Source organism: Gymnogyps californianus, chromosome 1 (assembly GCF_018139145.2).
Source record: "Gymnogyps californianus isolate 813 chromosome 1, ASM1813914v2, whole genome shotgun sequence".
NCBI classification, from domain to species: domain Eukaryota; kingdom Metazoa; phylum Chordata; class Aves; order Accipitriformes; family Cathartidae; genus Gymnogyps; species Gymnogyps californianus.
Genome location: NC_059471.1, coordinates 34,111,429 through 34,125,671, shown reverse-complemented (window position 1 = coordinate 34,125,671; position 14,243 = coordinate 34,111,429). Strand labels below are relative to the sequence as shown.

The 14,243-nt window shown below is 43.4% G+C and overlaps 1 protein-coding gene across 4 annotated transcripts in view; it reads left to right on the top strand.

The window, feature by feature from the left end:
* Positions 1 to 3,744: 3,744 nt before the first annotated feature.
* The window catches only part of NAA16 (N-alpha-acetyltransferase 16, NatA auxiliary subunit), a 76,771-nt gene continuing 66,272 nt past the window's right edge, over positions 3,745 to 14,243 (top strand). For all 4 annotated transcript variants that reach the window (XM_050890843.1, XM_050890860.1, XM_050890875.1 and 1 more), the window contains exon 1: positions 3,745 to 3,885. In XM_050890843.1, coding sequence (XP_050746800.1) covers positions 3,832 to 3,885 — 54 coding nt within the window. In that variant the 5' untranslated portion in view covers positions 3,745 to 3,831. The remainder of the gene's footprint in view (positions 3,886 to 14,243) is intronic.

Below are 14,243 nucleotides of genomic sequence, written 5' to 3'. Positions count from 1 at the left end.
GAAGCTAGTAAGAACATGAGAACTGTAGGCAGACCACACACTCAAAAATTGATTTTAAAAGAAGAGGGTAGGCCAAGGAAAATCAAATCAGCTTCTGCTCTAGCCAGTAATGGTTCTTACATTAAATCCTCTGATTAAAAGCGATCATGATTCAGTTTTTATTATGCCTTGCTGGTGAGTTCTTTAACTTAACTCTAAGTGTGAAAATAGAGACTGTAACAAATTCTCAGCCCTCCCTACCAGGCATCAGACCACGCAGGGACCACACGGCCAAGACAAGGGCTGGACTCTGTACTGTCAGCAGGCCTGCCAGATACACCGTCAACCACAGGACCTAGTCCATGCATCTCATATTCAAAACATATCAGATACACTCTTTCCCCGTATTTACTGTATGCTTTTATAATGCAATATGGGAACTGAGTATGAAGGATGGGAAATCCCATTGCTGTCTGTGCTTCCACCCCCCCACCCCCCCTTATGATTTGCTTTGATGCCTTAAAACCTGCGTGGCCGAAGCAGCTGCCTATGGAGCCGGTGAGGACCAGGGGTTACGGGGTGGAGGCTGCTTGGGGCAGGGTGCCACTGCCTTCCTCAGCCGCCACGGCAGCCCACGGGGACGTCGGGTGCAGGAACAGAAGAGTGACAGCAGAAATACAGCTGGGCTCCAGGGCTTCGGGACAGACATGGCGGTCCTGTACTTTAAAATCTGGCAATCCTAAGCTGCCAATTGCTTTGGAAACTGGAGGGAAAGAAATGGCTCATCAGACAAAACAGGCTCCAGGCCTTACAATGTGCTTGGCTTGAAGGCAGGTCCATGCCCACACGGAGGCCCTTTTTTGCTCAGGGGGCCCTAACTGGGTTTAGTGATCTGCAAGCTAAACGTTGACAGGTCACGCAGTAAAGTGAGAGACACGGCAAAATCACAAGCTTGTTATAATGTATATATCACTTTAATATTGCTCCCCCCTTTCGACCCAAATAGTTTGTCAACAGACTTCTGAATTCTTTCTGTTTGAAGGAAAAACTGGTGACAGAATCATACGCGTCTTGAATACAGTCCTGTTTGTTAACAAAGCCTGTAGAAAGAGCTTTGTTTTGCCCAGCACAGTGGGATTAAATGACAAGAAGTTTTCTTGACTGCGCTCCCAAACCTCACTTTCAACTAGAGCTCTGCCTCCCCCAAAAGCTTGTTTGTTTATTCTCTCCCAGCTAGTCTACAAACGTTTCTTTTATTGCCTCCTTGCTTTCCTTTTCTTGCTGCTTTTAACACAGATTTTTAATACAGACACATGTCTAAATGCAAATCGAACCCCTGCCTCTTATTTGCAATTTGCCTATGTTCAGACAGCGTTCTTTCCAGTATTTGGACTAGCAGGAAGGAGAGACCTGTAGCTGTCAAGAATAGCCTTATTGCTTCAGACCAAAGGTCCACCCAGCACAGTATTTGCCTGACTATCTCGGAGATGCATCTGTTTATCACTCAACCCAACCGGAGGCATAACATGCCTTTTGCTAAGACAGAAGACTAGAGTTCATAAAGTCAAGGCTTCAGCTAGTTATAAAAAGCGCTGAATACATGCTGTGGTACAAACAGGTTCTGAAAATGATGCAGCAGGGCAAAGTCAAGTTGGCCATCCTTGTCAACAGTACTCCTGCTTTGAAAAAATCAGATACTGCATACAGCCAGTACTACACCCTATAGCAGAAAGAACAGTGAATTGGGTACAGCATGTGGAAAATACACATACAGCTCTCAGTGATCCAGGTGACTGACATCATTAGAAGCATGCCGGAACAAAAAAGTGAGAAATAAACACAATAAAGATATTCCTTCTTGTCCTGGTTTTGGCTGGCTGTGTGGTACTTAGTTGCTGGCTGGGGTTAAACAACAACACTTCTACAAAGAAACTTATTACAGACCATACATCTGAACAAATTAACAAAACAACACCAAAACCAACCACCATCCACAAAAACAGTGGCCATCATAAACTGATGCTCAGCTAAGAAGAACTAGGAAAGTATACACTGTACTTTAATATTCTCCTCGCCTTTGCTATTTTCATCTCAGGAGTCTTCCTACGCCTACTACTTTTTTTTTTTTCTCTAATTAGTAGTCCCCAAGTTAGGCTGTCATCCAGGCTACTCTCTTCCAAGAAATTGGCCACTCCCTTGTTCCCTCCTTTAGCCTGAAAGGAAAGCAGCTATCACATCCATCATCTTCAGCAAGGCTTGTGACAAGTCAAAGACACGCTGCTTGGGATCCTCAGTCACAGTCACATAGTCACCTACTTTATGTGTAACCAAATAAAATAACATATTCTAATCGGCTCTTGTTATATACTATTTTCCACACACTTGCTTTACTGTGGGTATCTATCATGTTCATCATCTGGGACTGTAGGTGGATAACATTATTATTAAAAAATTAATATCCTTTTAAAACATACCAAAATATAATTAATATTTTTAAAGGGTAATTACATAAACAGAGATTCTAATTGAAGCTGCCTATTTTTTTTCCCTGTAAGATCGTCTTTTTAATTAGTTGTAACCTTGACAGTTTAACCAGTTTTCCTTCTAAGTAAATGCCCCAGGCCATGTGGTTTTAGTGTTTCTGGTTGGTTTTAATATTTGTTTTTTAATTTTTTGCAAAGATTCACTTAAGAACGATTTCTGGGAATAACAAGAAGAAAAATTTATTTTCGAAAGACCTTCAACCTCCTTTGGCAAAGGAGCCAAGCCATGAATAAATGCGTACTGTTCTAAGCATGCACTATAGCACTGGGAAGTTTTACATAACCAACTGCTGAAAAATGCATTAATGCAATAGATGACATCCCTGCTTGCTAGAAGTCTGCTAAGTTTGCTGTTGTTTCCTTAAATACCAGCCAGGGCTCAGCAAGCACGCACCCTCTCAAAGCTCTGCAGTTCACCGACACTTTGCTCTCTTCCAACAATACCTCCCAGGCTTTCAGGCAGCCGGGCTCTCCAAAATATCAATTTCAGCGAGCTGTTGGGATGGCGGCCACTAAAACTAGGTTACTAGGGGCAGAGAAGCAGGACAGCGAGCGCACAAAGGAGACTTTCTGCCCTCCCAGCCACGGCCGGGAGAGGCCAAACGCTACAAAACCCTCCGCACCCCGTTTACCACAGCCCTGGCCTTGGGCAAGCGGGAGTTATTACTTGTTAACAACCTCCGCGGGTGGGAGCCCCCTTCCCCCTCCTCCCCTCAGGGCGTTGCCGAGGGCTCCCCTCCTCAGGGCCGCCCGCCGCTGGCCTCGCTCACGGCAGGTAACTCCTCTCAGGGCCGCCGACAGGGGAGAGCTACAACCGACAAACAACGAAGCCTCCCCTCAGGCCGGGGGGGTAGAGGGGATAAGCGGGAGAGCGCCGCGGAAGATCCCGCTCACGCCCGACTCGACGCTGGGGGCGGGGGGGGGCCGCCTGTGAAGGGGAAGTAGCGGGGAGCCTTCAGGCGGCGGCGGCGGTGCGCCTGCGCGGAGGGGACCCCGGCTGCCATTTTGCAGCGTCAGCCGGGCGGCGAGGCCTCCCCGGCAGCTGCGCAGAGGGGCCGCGCTCGCGCGCAGCGTCTGAGGGGAGCCGGCGGGGAGGGCGGTGCAGGCCAATGAGTTAAAGAGTCGCCGCCGCCGCTCGGGCAGGAGTCGCGCCGCCGCCGCCCCGCGGAGTTCGGGGTTTTCTTTTCCTCCTTCCCCCCCCTTCCCCCCTCCCCCGTACCGACAGCCGCCCGGCCGCCTCTCCCGGGCCGCCCCCGCCCCCGCCAGCCTCCCTTCCTCCAGCCGTGCCTGCCCTGGGGCCGCCCGCACCATGCCGTCCGTGCTGCTGCCGCCCAAGGAGAGCAACCTCTTCAAGCGGATCCTGGTGAGCCACCGGCCCCGCTCCTCTCTCTCTCTCTCTCTTCCTTCCGCCGCCGCTTCTCCCTCCTCTTTCGCACACCGGCCTTGCTCGGTGCCCTCCGACCCGCGGCGCGGGTTACTTCGCCCGCTGCCGGAGTTGGCTCCGACTGAGCGAAAAAGGATGCGGCGGCCACACTCGCCCGGGGAGAGCCGGGGCTGCCGCCGCCTCCTCGTCCCGGTTCGTCCGCGTTTCCTTCCTTTGTCTGGGGCCCGCCGAGCAGGCCGGGCGAGCCCCCCTCACTCGTGTGGGGGGCCGGGAAGGGTTGGTGTCGCCCCCGGCCGGGCGAGGGCGGGAAGGAGGGAGGGAGCCTTCCAGCCACCCGTCGCTCCTCCGGGGGCCGCGGTTCTCCTTCCTCCCCGCCCGCGACGGTAACTCCGGGGTGAGCTCCGGCTGCGGGGCTCGGCAGCGCGCCGCCGCCAGTCTGTCCTCCCCGTCCCTCCCGCCGCAAGCGGGCGGCGGCCCTGCCGGCGGAGGCGGGCCGTTACCCGCGCCCCGAGCGGTCTTGCGGACGGCTGGAAACGGCGGCCTGGAGGGAGCTGTCATCCCTCCCCCGCCTGCCGTACGCTGGGGGTCCGGCTTAGGGGTTGGTGTGCTGCTCACCGCAGTCACCTCCTGCCCGTGTCACCGCGCTCGGGAGGGTGGAAGAAGATCTCGAAGCACGGTGCAAGCGTAGCAGGGATTTGGTGTTGCTAAGTTGATCTCCGTAGGTACTTCATTCTCAGTAAGAACGTCAGTTTTAGTATAGGGACTAGATTAAAGCTAGTTCACTGAGCAATCTTAAGTGTAGTTGAAGACATCTGGTGGATTAAAGTGTCGTGACTCTGTATGTCCTTTGGAAGACTTGTCTCAACTTTTGCGTGCTGGGCTACTTTGACTCAATTACTATCTTGGGCTGCCTCAGCTCTTTGAGACTTAATGGTGCAAAGGACATTTAGTGTTTGTGAGGTAACTTTAAAGAAAGAGCTCACTTTAACTGTAAGTTTCTACTCAATAAGTTTTTACTCAATCATTGTATATTTTATAATGCTAACTCTTTATGGAAAGAAACATATCCCCCCACCCCCAAAGAAAAAAACACAACCCACAACAAAACACCAGAGTCCCCTTTTCCTGAACTTTTCAGTGTGATAGTAATGGAGCTACAGCCTCAACAAAGCTGAGCCGTTTTGTGCCAGTGTGCTAGTCCACAGGCAGAGGAGGTCTGTGCAGCACAGTGGTAATCTGTTGGCAGGCACAGATTTCTTCAGTTATATCAGAATTTGTTAGGCTAGTTTCAATAACTTTGTGGTTGAGAAGTGAGCATTTTGGCTTCAGGAAGCTGAGCTCAAATCAAACAGTGTGTGTAAGCCCGTGTACTCTGTATGTAGCTGGTGCATTTCAGCAGGTGCCTCAGAGCTGTTTTCTTTTACCTGCTTTGGGTAGTATGCAGATTTTAAAAGACTTAATGGTTCTTAATGGTGATTTGTTGCTTACTGCATGCTTATGGTATGCATCTTAGTAAGTCATTCTAGCACTCCTCTTTCTCTCTGCTAAAAATAAATTACTAATATTAGAACAGTTCAGTGATTATTCTTACTAGTAGCAAACAAGTTCACAGTAGCAGTCGCTGCTGAAGTTTTTTCAACTGAAATATAGAAAAGCTTTTCTGGACATCCTATTTTAGACAACCTATTTTTTTTTTAATTAAGCGGTGGACAAAATACAAGTGCTTGGGCAAGGAAAAAAGAGATGCATAAAACTTCAGTGAAGCTGATATGGAAATTTACTTGCTTTCTGAAGCCTTCAGAAGGATTAACTGGTGCTGTGTAGTGGCTAGTCACAGTTCCTAAAGTGTTAATCGCAAACTTTTACTTGTTGGCTTGTCATTTCATATATTGATACTTCTTGAAACTTAATTTCTTACTACTTTTTCTAGCTAGGTTTGACTTTTTCATGGTACACTCTTTCTGGAATGCTAATGTCTACATAGTACAAATTGAACCCCTCAGTTTCTTGACATGTTCCAGAGTATTTTAGTTAGTAATATAGCTTGTAGTGCTAAAAGCTCTTTTAATTGAAGCAGCTTTTTGCATACTTTGGCACTGCCAGAATACTTGAAATTACTAGGGATGCTACGGGCATTTTAAAAATTGGGGGGGATTATGTGGGAGGCTGTATAATAAGACCTTACAAGCATGTAGTGATTTAATCGTGTGGAACAGATGCAAGGAAACTACTCATATATTAAGACTAAGTATTTTTACAAACACTCTGCAGAGAATTAACAGTTATGAAATAGGAAGTTCATTTGGAGATCATGAGAATTACTTCGGAGTCAGTGACTTGGGGTGTGTATGTAACATGTGAGACAGGTTATCGGCAGTCTGAACAAGATGTCCACGTAAAAGCAAACCAAGCTTACAGAGCTGCCCAAACTAGTGTAGCCTCATGGAGTTCAGTGTAAGCTGTGAAGTCTGATCAAGAAGCTGAGGAAGTAGTCTTTAAGCCACATCAATTTGTGTGCCTGCATGCTTGGCAGTACTTAAGCTGACTTAAAACTAGTTGTGATGTGACTAGGGAACTAATAGCAATTGCAGCGTAGGTAATAGTTCTGGTTTCTCAGTACTACTGTAGGGTAGTGCGAGCTCATTTCTCTCACTGTCCTGACTTCCAGGTCTGTTTTGTTCCTTAAGCCTTACTTCCACTCTTCTACAGGGGCTTTTTCTCAAACTAGTGGTCTTCCCCTGGAAGCTCTGATGGTGCTTACAGGTGTGATGTTACTTGGGAGGGAGGGGCTGAGCAACTTCAAGCTCTTATCTTTCACTTCTCAGTCTCACAGAAGGCATGGCGGAAGTGTTTGAAAGCTTCCTGGCTCCCCCTCTATGGAAAGAGAGAAGGGCACCCATAAAGAAGAATTAATACAGGACTGCTCATGTGTTTCTTGCCACTTAAAATCAGTCTTCAGCTCATGTGACTTTTTAAGTGAATGGGGCAGATGCAATCTAAAATAAACATGTACACGTGGTAACTTAAAAATGCTTCTTGTTAACATTGAAGTTTGGTAATGTGCATTTCGTGTTTACTTCTAGTAAGCTTAGGCAGATCTTTTTATTTTGTGTATTTAAAACAGAGTTGTAAGCTTGCCTTCAGAGTATGTTTCACTTTTAGCAGCTTTGATTCCCCCCCCCCCCCCCCGCCCCGAGAACCTAAATTATAAACTATGTCTCAAAATTAGTGTTAAGCTTTGGCTTTGTAGAATCAAATCAGCTCTGTCTGGACAGGGCAGGGTAGTAGTCCTTATGTGTGCTGTAGAGGAAAGCCATGGGGTTGTTATACTTTCATGGCTTACTTGCCAAATTGTTTTTAAGAAATGCTTAGTGTCTTGTAATAACTATTGGTGTCTGCCCAGTATCACACAGTGTAAGGTATTGTCTGCTGTTTGTTTCATGCCTAATACAACTGTGGATAGTATCATGCCTGTAAATAATTAATCCTTTGATTTCTTGGTGAATTCCACATATTGTTGTTGCATAAAATAAGGTTTGCTGCTTTAATTGCAAATGTGTTTCCCTTGAAGGGCTAGCCTGTGAATATTTCATCCTGTTATGAGTGAGCTAAGTCCTAGTAGCTCTTCAGCTACAAGGCATTACTCTTATTGAGGCTAGTTTAGCCATTTACTCGTTTGACTTCAAGTAACTAAACACAAAAAATCTGCAAGTATATCCCTTTGTAGCAGTGACTTGTTGCTGCTTAGTTCATTCAGGCATGTATCTTCCACTTTTTTGGGTGAGGAAATCTTAAAAATTATCTAAGTGCCCTATCTCTGAGGAGTTGTTCAACTTTTCTGTTGTGTTCTTTTAGTTCCCTGACTTCTACAATAGTCTTCAGAGATTTCTTCTTTGATAAAAGATAAATATGCAAGTGTTTGTAGGAGTTAATTAAATTAATTCTTATTCATAAAATTCTAAAAGTTTTTTTCATTTTATTTAATGAAATAATAATGGATTATAAGCATGCAAATAGTCAGTTTCCTAGTAATGATGTGGGGGAGTTACCAAACTATTAGACTCAATAATTGGGAAGGTATGATGCTATGCTAATTAATGCCTCCCAAATGAGATGAATAATATAGCTGAAGTGTAGCCATTGTAATCCACTACTGGAGTAGTGGATGTTTGAAGTCTCTGTTAAAGATCCCTTCCTTTAAAGATAGGAGTATGGAGCTGTCAGTAAAAATCTTCCAGTGTAACTAATAAGACTGATTTGTGGTGCGGTTGTTACTTGTGCTGCTAAGGAGGAGCAGCATAGGAGGGGCGTAGGCTGTCTCCTTGATACTGACTTTCAAAAGAGGTGGTGAGGATGCCTGGCCAACTGCAGACTACTAAAATGACAGAGTTGTGGAGGATAGACAGTAGACTAATGGTAAGAGTCAGTAAGACTTTCATAAGGGAAAGTCATGCTTCATGTTTGTCAGTGATTTGAGGGAGTCTGATTTGGAGAAGACTTATCCCAAATAAATATTACTGGTTTAATTTGTCAAAAGGAGTTTGTAAATGTCATTGTGAAAGGCTCATAAAGCAGGCTTCCATGGAATGGTGCTGGTTGTTCATTCACTCTGGACTTTTTTTAAGGAAAGTTCCTGTATGAATAAATGATAACTTTTCAGAGCTAAGTCTCATTGTGTTTTGTGCTGGAACTTTTTCTTAATTGCCTATGGTTATATGGAACAGAACGAACGATGAATAGCAAGAAGAGTTCAGTTGTACTAAACTACTCATGGCACAAGTGAACGCCGCCTGAAAACATGCAGAAGTACTTCATGTTTCTGGAGTAAGTCGAGTCATAGCAAGTAAAATTGTTTGTAGATTAATGTTAGACTTGGAAAACCTAACTTAATGTAGACCTAGTATGGGCTGTGAGCTGGCTTGCCCCTAAGATTTGAGATTTGTAGGGATTTTTGAGGTTCTGTTCAACTACTGTACAAGGAAATTGTTTTAAAGCTGGTGAATCCTGGGAAAAGAAAAACGCTGTTATGCCATTGCTCAAGGACACTGCAAGTCTACATTTGCAATGCTGTGTGCGTTGCTGTTTCCCCTGGTCCTGCCACTGAGCCTCTTCAGAAGAAGGATGCAAGTATGAAATGACCTTCTTGAAGGAGAAGATGCTTAATAGAAGATTCTGAAATTATGAACAATCTGGAGAAGTTAAGTAGGGACTTGCCTATTTTCAAGCTGCCATGCCTAGTTTTCATTTTGGTAGAAATGGTGGCTGCAAAGTAGCAGGCTCCAAACAAAAAGTTCTTACAAAAAGGTAGTTATACTGTGGAACCCTTTGCTGCAAGAAGTAGTAGCTATGAAAAGTTTTAGGCACTTTGGGGTGTGTGTGTGGGGGAAGCCCTTTACTTTTTTGTGTGTGTGAAGATATACCCTTTGGCTCAGAGGATTGGTGAGGCACAGATAACTGGAGGCTGAGAACATTCTGGTGAGAACTGTAATAATGCTTGTCTTACTCATAAGCCTCTCCCTATGCATCTAACACTTGTGTCTTACCTCTAGTGGCCTGTACCAGGTGGATCTGATCTCTCTGGCCTGATCTGTTATGACTCATGCAACTTTTTTGTCTGAATCATTGTGAAATCTTTTATGGAATGATGAGATGAAGTTAGCGTTTAAGACTTGCATCAGTAATTGCCCTGAACTTGCTTTAAGATGTCTAAATAAAAGCTTAACTGTTTTTAAAGCCTGAGATTTATGTGTGTGTGTATCAGGTCTCACAAAACAATGCTGATGTTGATAGTTTCATTTGCTTAACTGCTTCACAGATGCAGTTCCACTAGCTTGTGGAGCCACCTGCTCAGTCTGAGTTCTTGCTAGGCAAATTGCAGTTTCATCCCAGGAGATGTGGCAGATTGGTCTGTTCAGTACTTCTACACAAAGTGGAGATTAAAAACTAGTTTAAAATGTGTGACGGGGCTATGACTGGTCTAATTCCTAGTTTTGCTGTTATGGATTCTGCTTTGGAGAGGCATACACGTGTTCATAAATGGTAGAGAACTCTACTAACTCAAATAGTGAGGAAGTTACAGATGCTAAGGACTTGTAAGCAAGAGCTCTTTCTACTGTGTGTTCTCTTGTTTCTGCTCCTTTGAAGCAAAGGATATTCTAGGGATTCAAGTTGTATTGACCATGTGTGCATGGTGTGGAATTAGACTAGGTCTTACTTTAAGGCAAGCTTTTTAATAATGAGCTTCCCCCTTTAAAAGAGGCATAGTTTATAGGGCTGTTAAAGATGTCTCTGACAACAAATGTTGAACCAACATTCTCTTATCACACATGTTCTTTCTGATAAAAAAATACGGTATCAGTTTTATTCTGACAATAATATAGAATACAAACAGCAGTGATTACAACTTATTGTACAGAATGCGGGTGGAAATACGTTTTGGGTATTCTGTAGATTTGAACTCAAATAATTAGAAGAAGCTGGTTAAAGGAAAATGCTGTTGTATACAGAGAATCATGATAGTGAAAGCTTAGATATTATTGTGACATCAGTACTTTGATCAAAATGTTACCACTGTATATGATGATGGCCACTTGTTCTATTATACACCACCATCTGTGGTCTGACTCAGCACTGTTCTGCATTGCCAAGTCCCCAGGTCGGGGGAAGAACTATGTGGCCTGTCCATTTTGACAATTGAAGCAAGCGAGGCTGGAGCTAGGTTGTCTTCCTCTTTATTTCAGCTGAAGAAGTTAACCACCCTTACCAGCAGAGAGTAGGGGTGGCCATGCATGTGTAGAATAGCAGTAGGGCTTGGGGGAAACTGTAGAAGAACATGTTGATACCCTGGAAGGGTCGTCCTGGGACTAGAAATCTAAGATGTTGTGAGAGTGGGAAAGCGGTAACGAACTTTTTCCTTGGCCTACATCAGCTGGAGCCCCTTCCAGCTGATACTTTTTTCCACTCTCTCAAACATCAGTAAAATGAAATCAGTGTAGAGAGAGGTTTGCTGCTTGGGGAACCTCATGCAGAGGTCCCTAGTCTCTCTGAAATTTAGTCATATCAGGATGCTTTCTTTTCCTGTGGCAGTATTGCAAAGTATCCAAATATTTCATGATACAAGGAGCATCTCCAACACACATGCTGAACTCTTTTGGAACTTAATCGTATATCATTCAAACAAGATGGTGTCAGACCTTGCTATCAAACTGGTGAATAATTGAGTAATTATTTGTTAGCATAGGAACAGTATATACTGAGTTCTGCCTAAAATCTGACTAAGGTACTTAGATAACTAATTTCATCAACTGCTGTGAGAAACATAGATTGTCTGTTAGGTGCAGATGATGTTGTTGTATAGATGTGCAATAAAACAAGGAAGGCTTTTTAAAAGGTTCATGTGTTAAATGCCAATTAAAAAGAATACTGACAGTATGCTGACGTTCTGGTATTGATTGTGCCTGGTTTTGGTCAGAAATGTGTATTAATAATGTGAACAGCCCCCAAATACTTGCCAGATAGCTCCCAGGAAAAGTAGCTGATCAGCATCGCAGTCAGTGATAACTTTGAGGGTTTTTTGTTACTGAACTTGGTCACCATTGTGGCTTGGACAGATTTCCAGCACAACTGATTTCCAGCATTCTTTCTATAGGGCTTGATGTGTAAGCCTTGTCCTTTTCTCTAGGCTCTGATGTTCCACATTTAGCTCTTGGGTTCCTTCCTTACCCAGCCCCCCCATGAGTGTTACACTGCAGACATACAGTTTAAAAAATTGAAGATGTAAGCGTTGAGAACATAAGATTAAAATTTTGTTTAAATGAGTCCTAGGTGTTGCCAAAACCCCCAGAGTTTTTCACCAAAATCTTGGCAACAAGAGAGAAGACGCTACCTGGCAAGAAGAATGTTTAACTCCGTCAAGTGCTGAGAGGTCTGCAAGCAGGATTATTTGGAATAATATAGTAGCAGGGAAGACTAAAACTTAAACAAATGATGTTCTAATAAAGCGTGAAGCTGTTTTTATTCAGCTACTTAGAAATAGTTAAATCAGTGGAAATGCTTATTTTTCTTATTGGTGGTTCTGATGGTCCAGCATATTTCTAGCAAGGCAGCCTATTGATGTACAGACCTGTATTAATAGAATGTGGGCTGCACAGATAGGGTCTGAGAACAGTGTTAAATTGCTGGCAGTGGTTTGGATTTAGTATTTGACATGTTCTTGTCAAGAGGCAGCAAAACCAACTTCCAAATTGTGATATTGTTGTTAAAGAAAATTGCACATAGAATCATAGAATGGTTTGGGTTGGAAGGGACCTTTAAAGGTCATCTAGTCCAACCCCCCTGCAACGAACAGAGACATCTTGCTCTAGACCAGGTTGCTCAGGGCCCTGTCCAACCTGATCATGAATGTTTCCAGGGTTGGGGCATCTACCACCTCTCTGGGCAACCTGTGCCAGTGTTTCACCGCCCTCATTGCAAAAAATTTCTTCCTTATATCTAGTCTGAATCTACCCTCTTTTAGTTTAAAACCATTACCCCTTGTCCTATCGCAGCAGGCCCTACTAAGAAGTCTGTCCCCATCTTTCTTAGAAGCCCCCTTTACACATGCTCACCATGAGACTGGTCAGTGTGTCTCATTAGGATTGAACTTCTCTGCTGCAGCTCTGTTACAATACCAGACCATCTTAAACAACTTAAAACTATTAGAACATTTAAGTTGATCAAGGAAGCCTGGTTGCTATGCTTAACACTACTGTTTGGTTTGATGTGATACCTGTCCTCATTCTTTGAATGTGATACTACCTTTTATTCAGCCTTCACATGAAAATGGTTTATGAAATACATGTCACTTCAGTACATTCAGAGGCACTAGGGACAGGGATTGAGCAAGGGAATTGGTTGCTCAGTTGAGGTTTTTTGTTAGATGGCTTCTCAGAAGTGAGTGTTAGTATCTGAGGGCCATAATGAGATGTTCTTCAGCCATAAAAGTGCCGATCCGTGTATTAAACTGTCTTCAGTAAGTGAAAAATGTAGTTGTTCTCTCAATACAAGACTTTTTTAAAGTGGTAAATACTTTGTCTAGGCGTGTGTAGTCTGTAAAAGCATTCCTTTACTAACCTGATATTGCAAATAGTTAAATATAATTTACATGTGAATGGCATATGCGATTAAGTAGTGATACATGAAGTCCTTCTGTTTTATAAGTAATTAGTGAGCCATTCAGATCCCTGATTCTGTTGATATTTAGTAGTGGAAGGGGTTTTTGTCTGTTTAAAGGGTGGAGTGGTTTTTGTCTCTCTCAAAGATGGCATGATACAGAAAATAAATTAGAATTTGTGAATGGCAGTTCCTTAAGTAGAAGCAGCAAAGCACTATAATATAGGATTAAAGTCTTCTCTTGCTCTTCATTGTTGTATCCTTGTTATTAGTATTTTTTACCTTTACAGTTATAGCTGCTTCCTAGACACTGTGCCTATTTGACCTCTATGTAGAGGCACTTGATACTTAACTGAAAGTGCATAAAATGATGTGTAGCTTAATTACATGGCAAAGTCTACAAGTAGATTATATCTTTGAGTTAGTGTTGAAAAAGGGAATAAACCAGGATGAGATGTTTGCCAGAGGAGGTAACATCCTTCCAGGAACATCTGGTAGCAGATGTTCTGGATAACATTTTGGCCTTGCCAGAATCTCCCTTTGAGGTTTCAAGTGTGTGAATATTCGTGATTTGGCTTTAGTTTTAGCAGGAAATTATTGCTATAAAAGGGTGATGGGGAGCCTCATATGAAGCACAAGAGATAAGACTGTCTTAAAAAAAAAAAAACAAACCAAAAACAAAACAAAAAAACCAAAAACCCCCAGCATATTAGCTTGAGCTTTTAATATACCAAAGATTTAATGCAATGGGACAGATACTAATGAATGCATTTCAGCTATATTTGTCCTGATTAGTACAAAACTTGAGAATACATATGGAGATGACAGGTTTCTCAACTACAAAATTCCCATCTGTACTACAAAATGAGATGGTATCATATGGCATCAAACTCTGGTCTCCTGTAAACAAGATACAGGTGGAGCATGGTGTGCTCATTCACGGTTTTTGGACAGACAGAAGTTTAAAAGCAATCCATTCATGAAGTTTGGATGCTTTAAAGGTCCAGGCTTGTCCACATAACTGAATCTGTAAGCCTTTCAGTATATCTATATATGTTGATGATGAGAGTTGAGTCTGTATTGCTGAGCAAAGTCCTTTTCTCTTATGTTGGTATACATTTAAGCCAATGTATTGATATAAATACATAACTTATTTACAAATGCGTGTGTGTGTATGTATTTGGAGG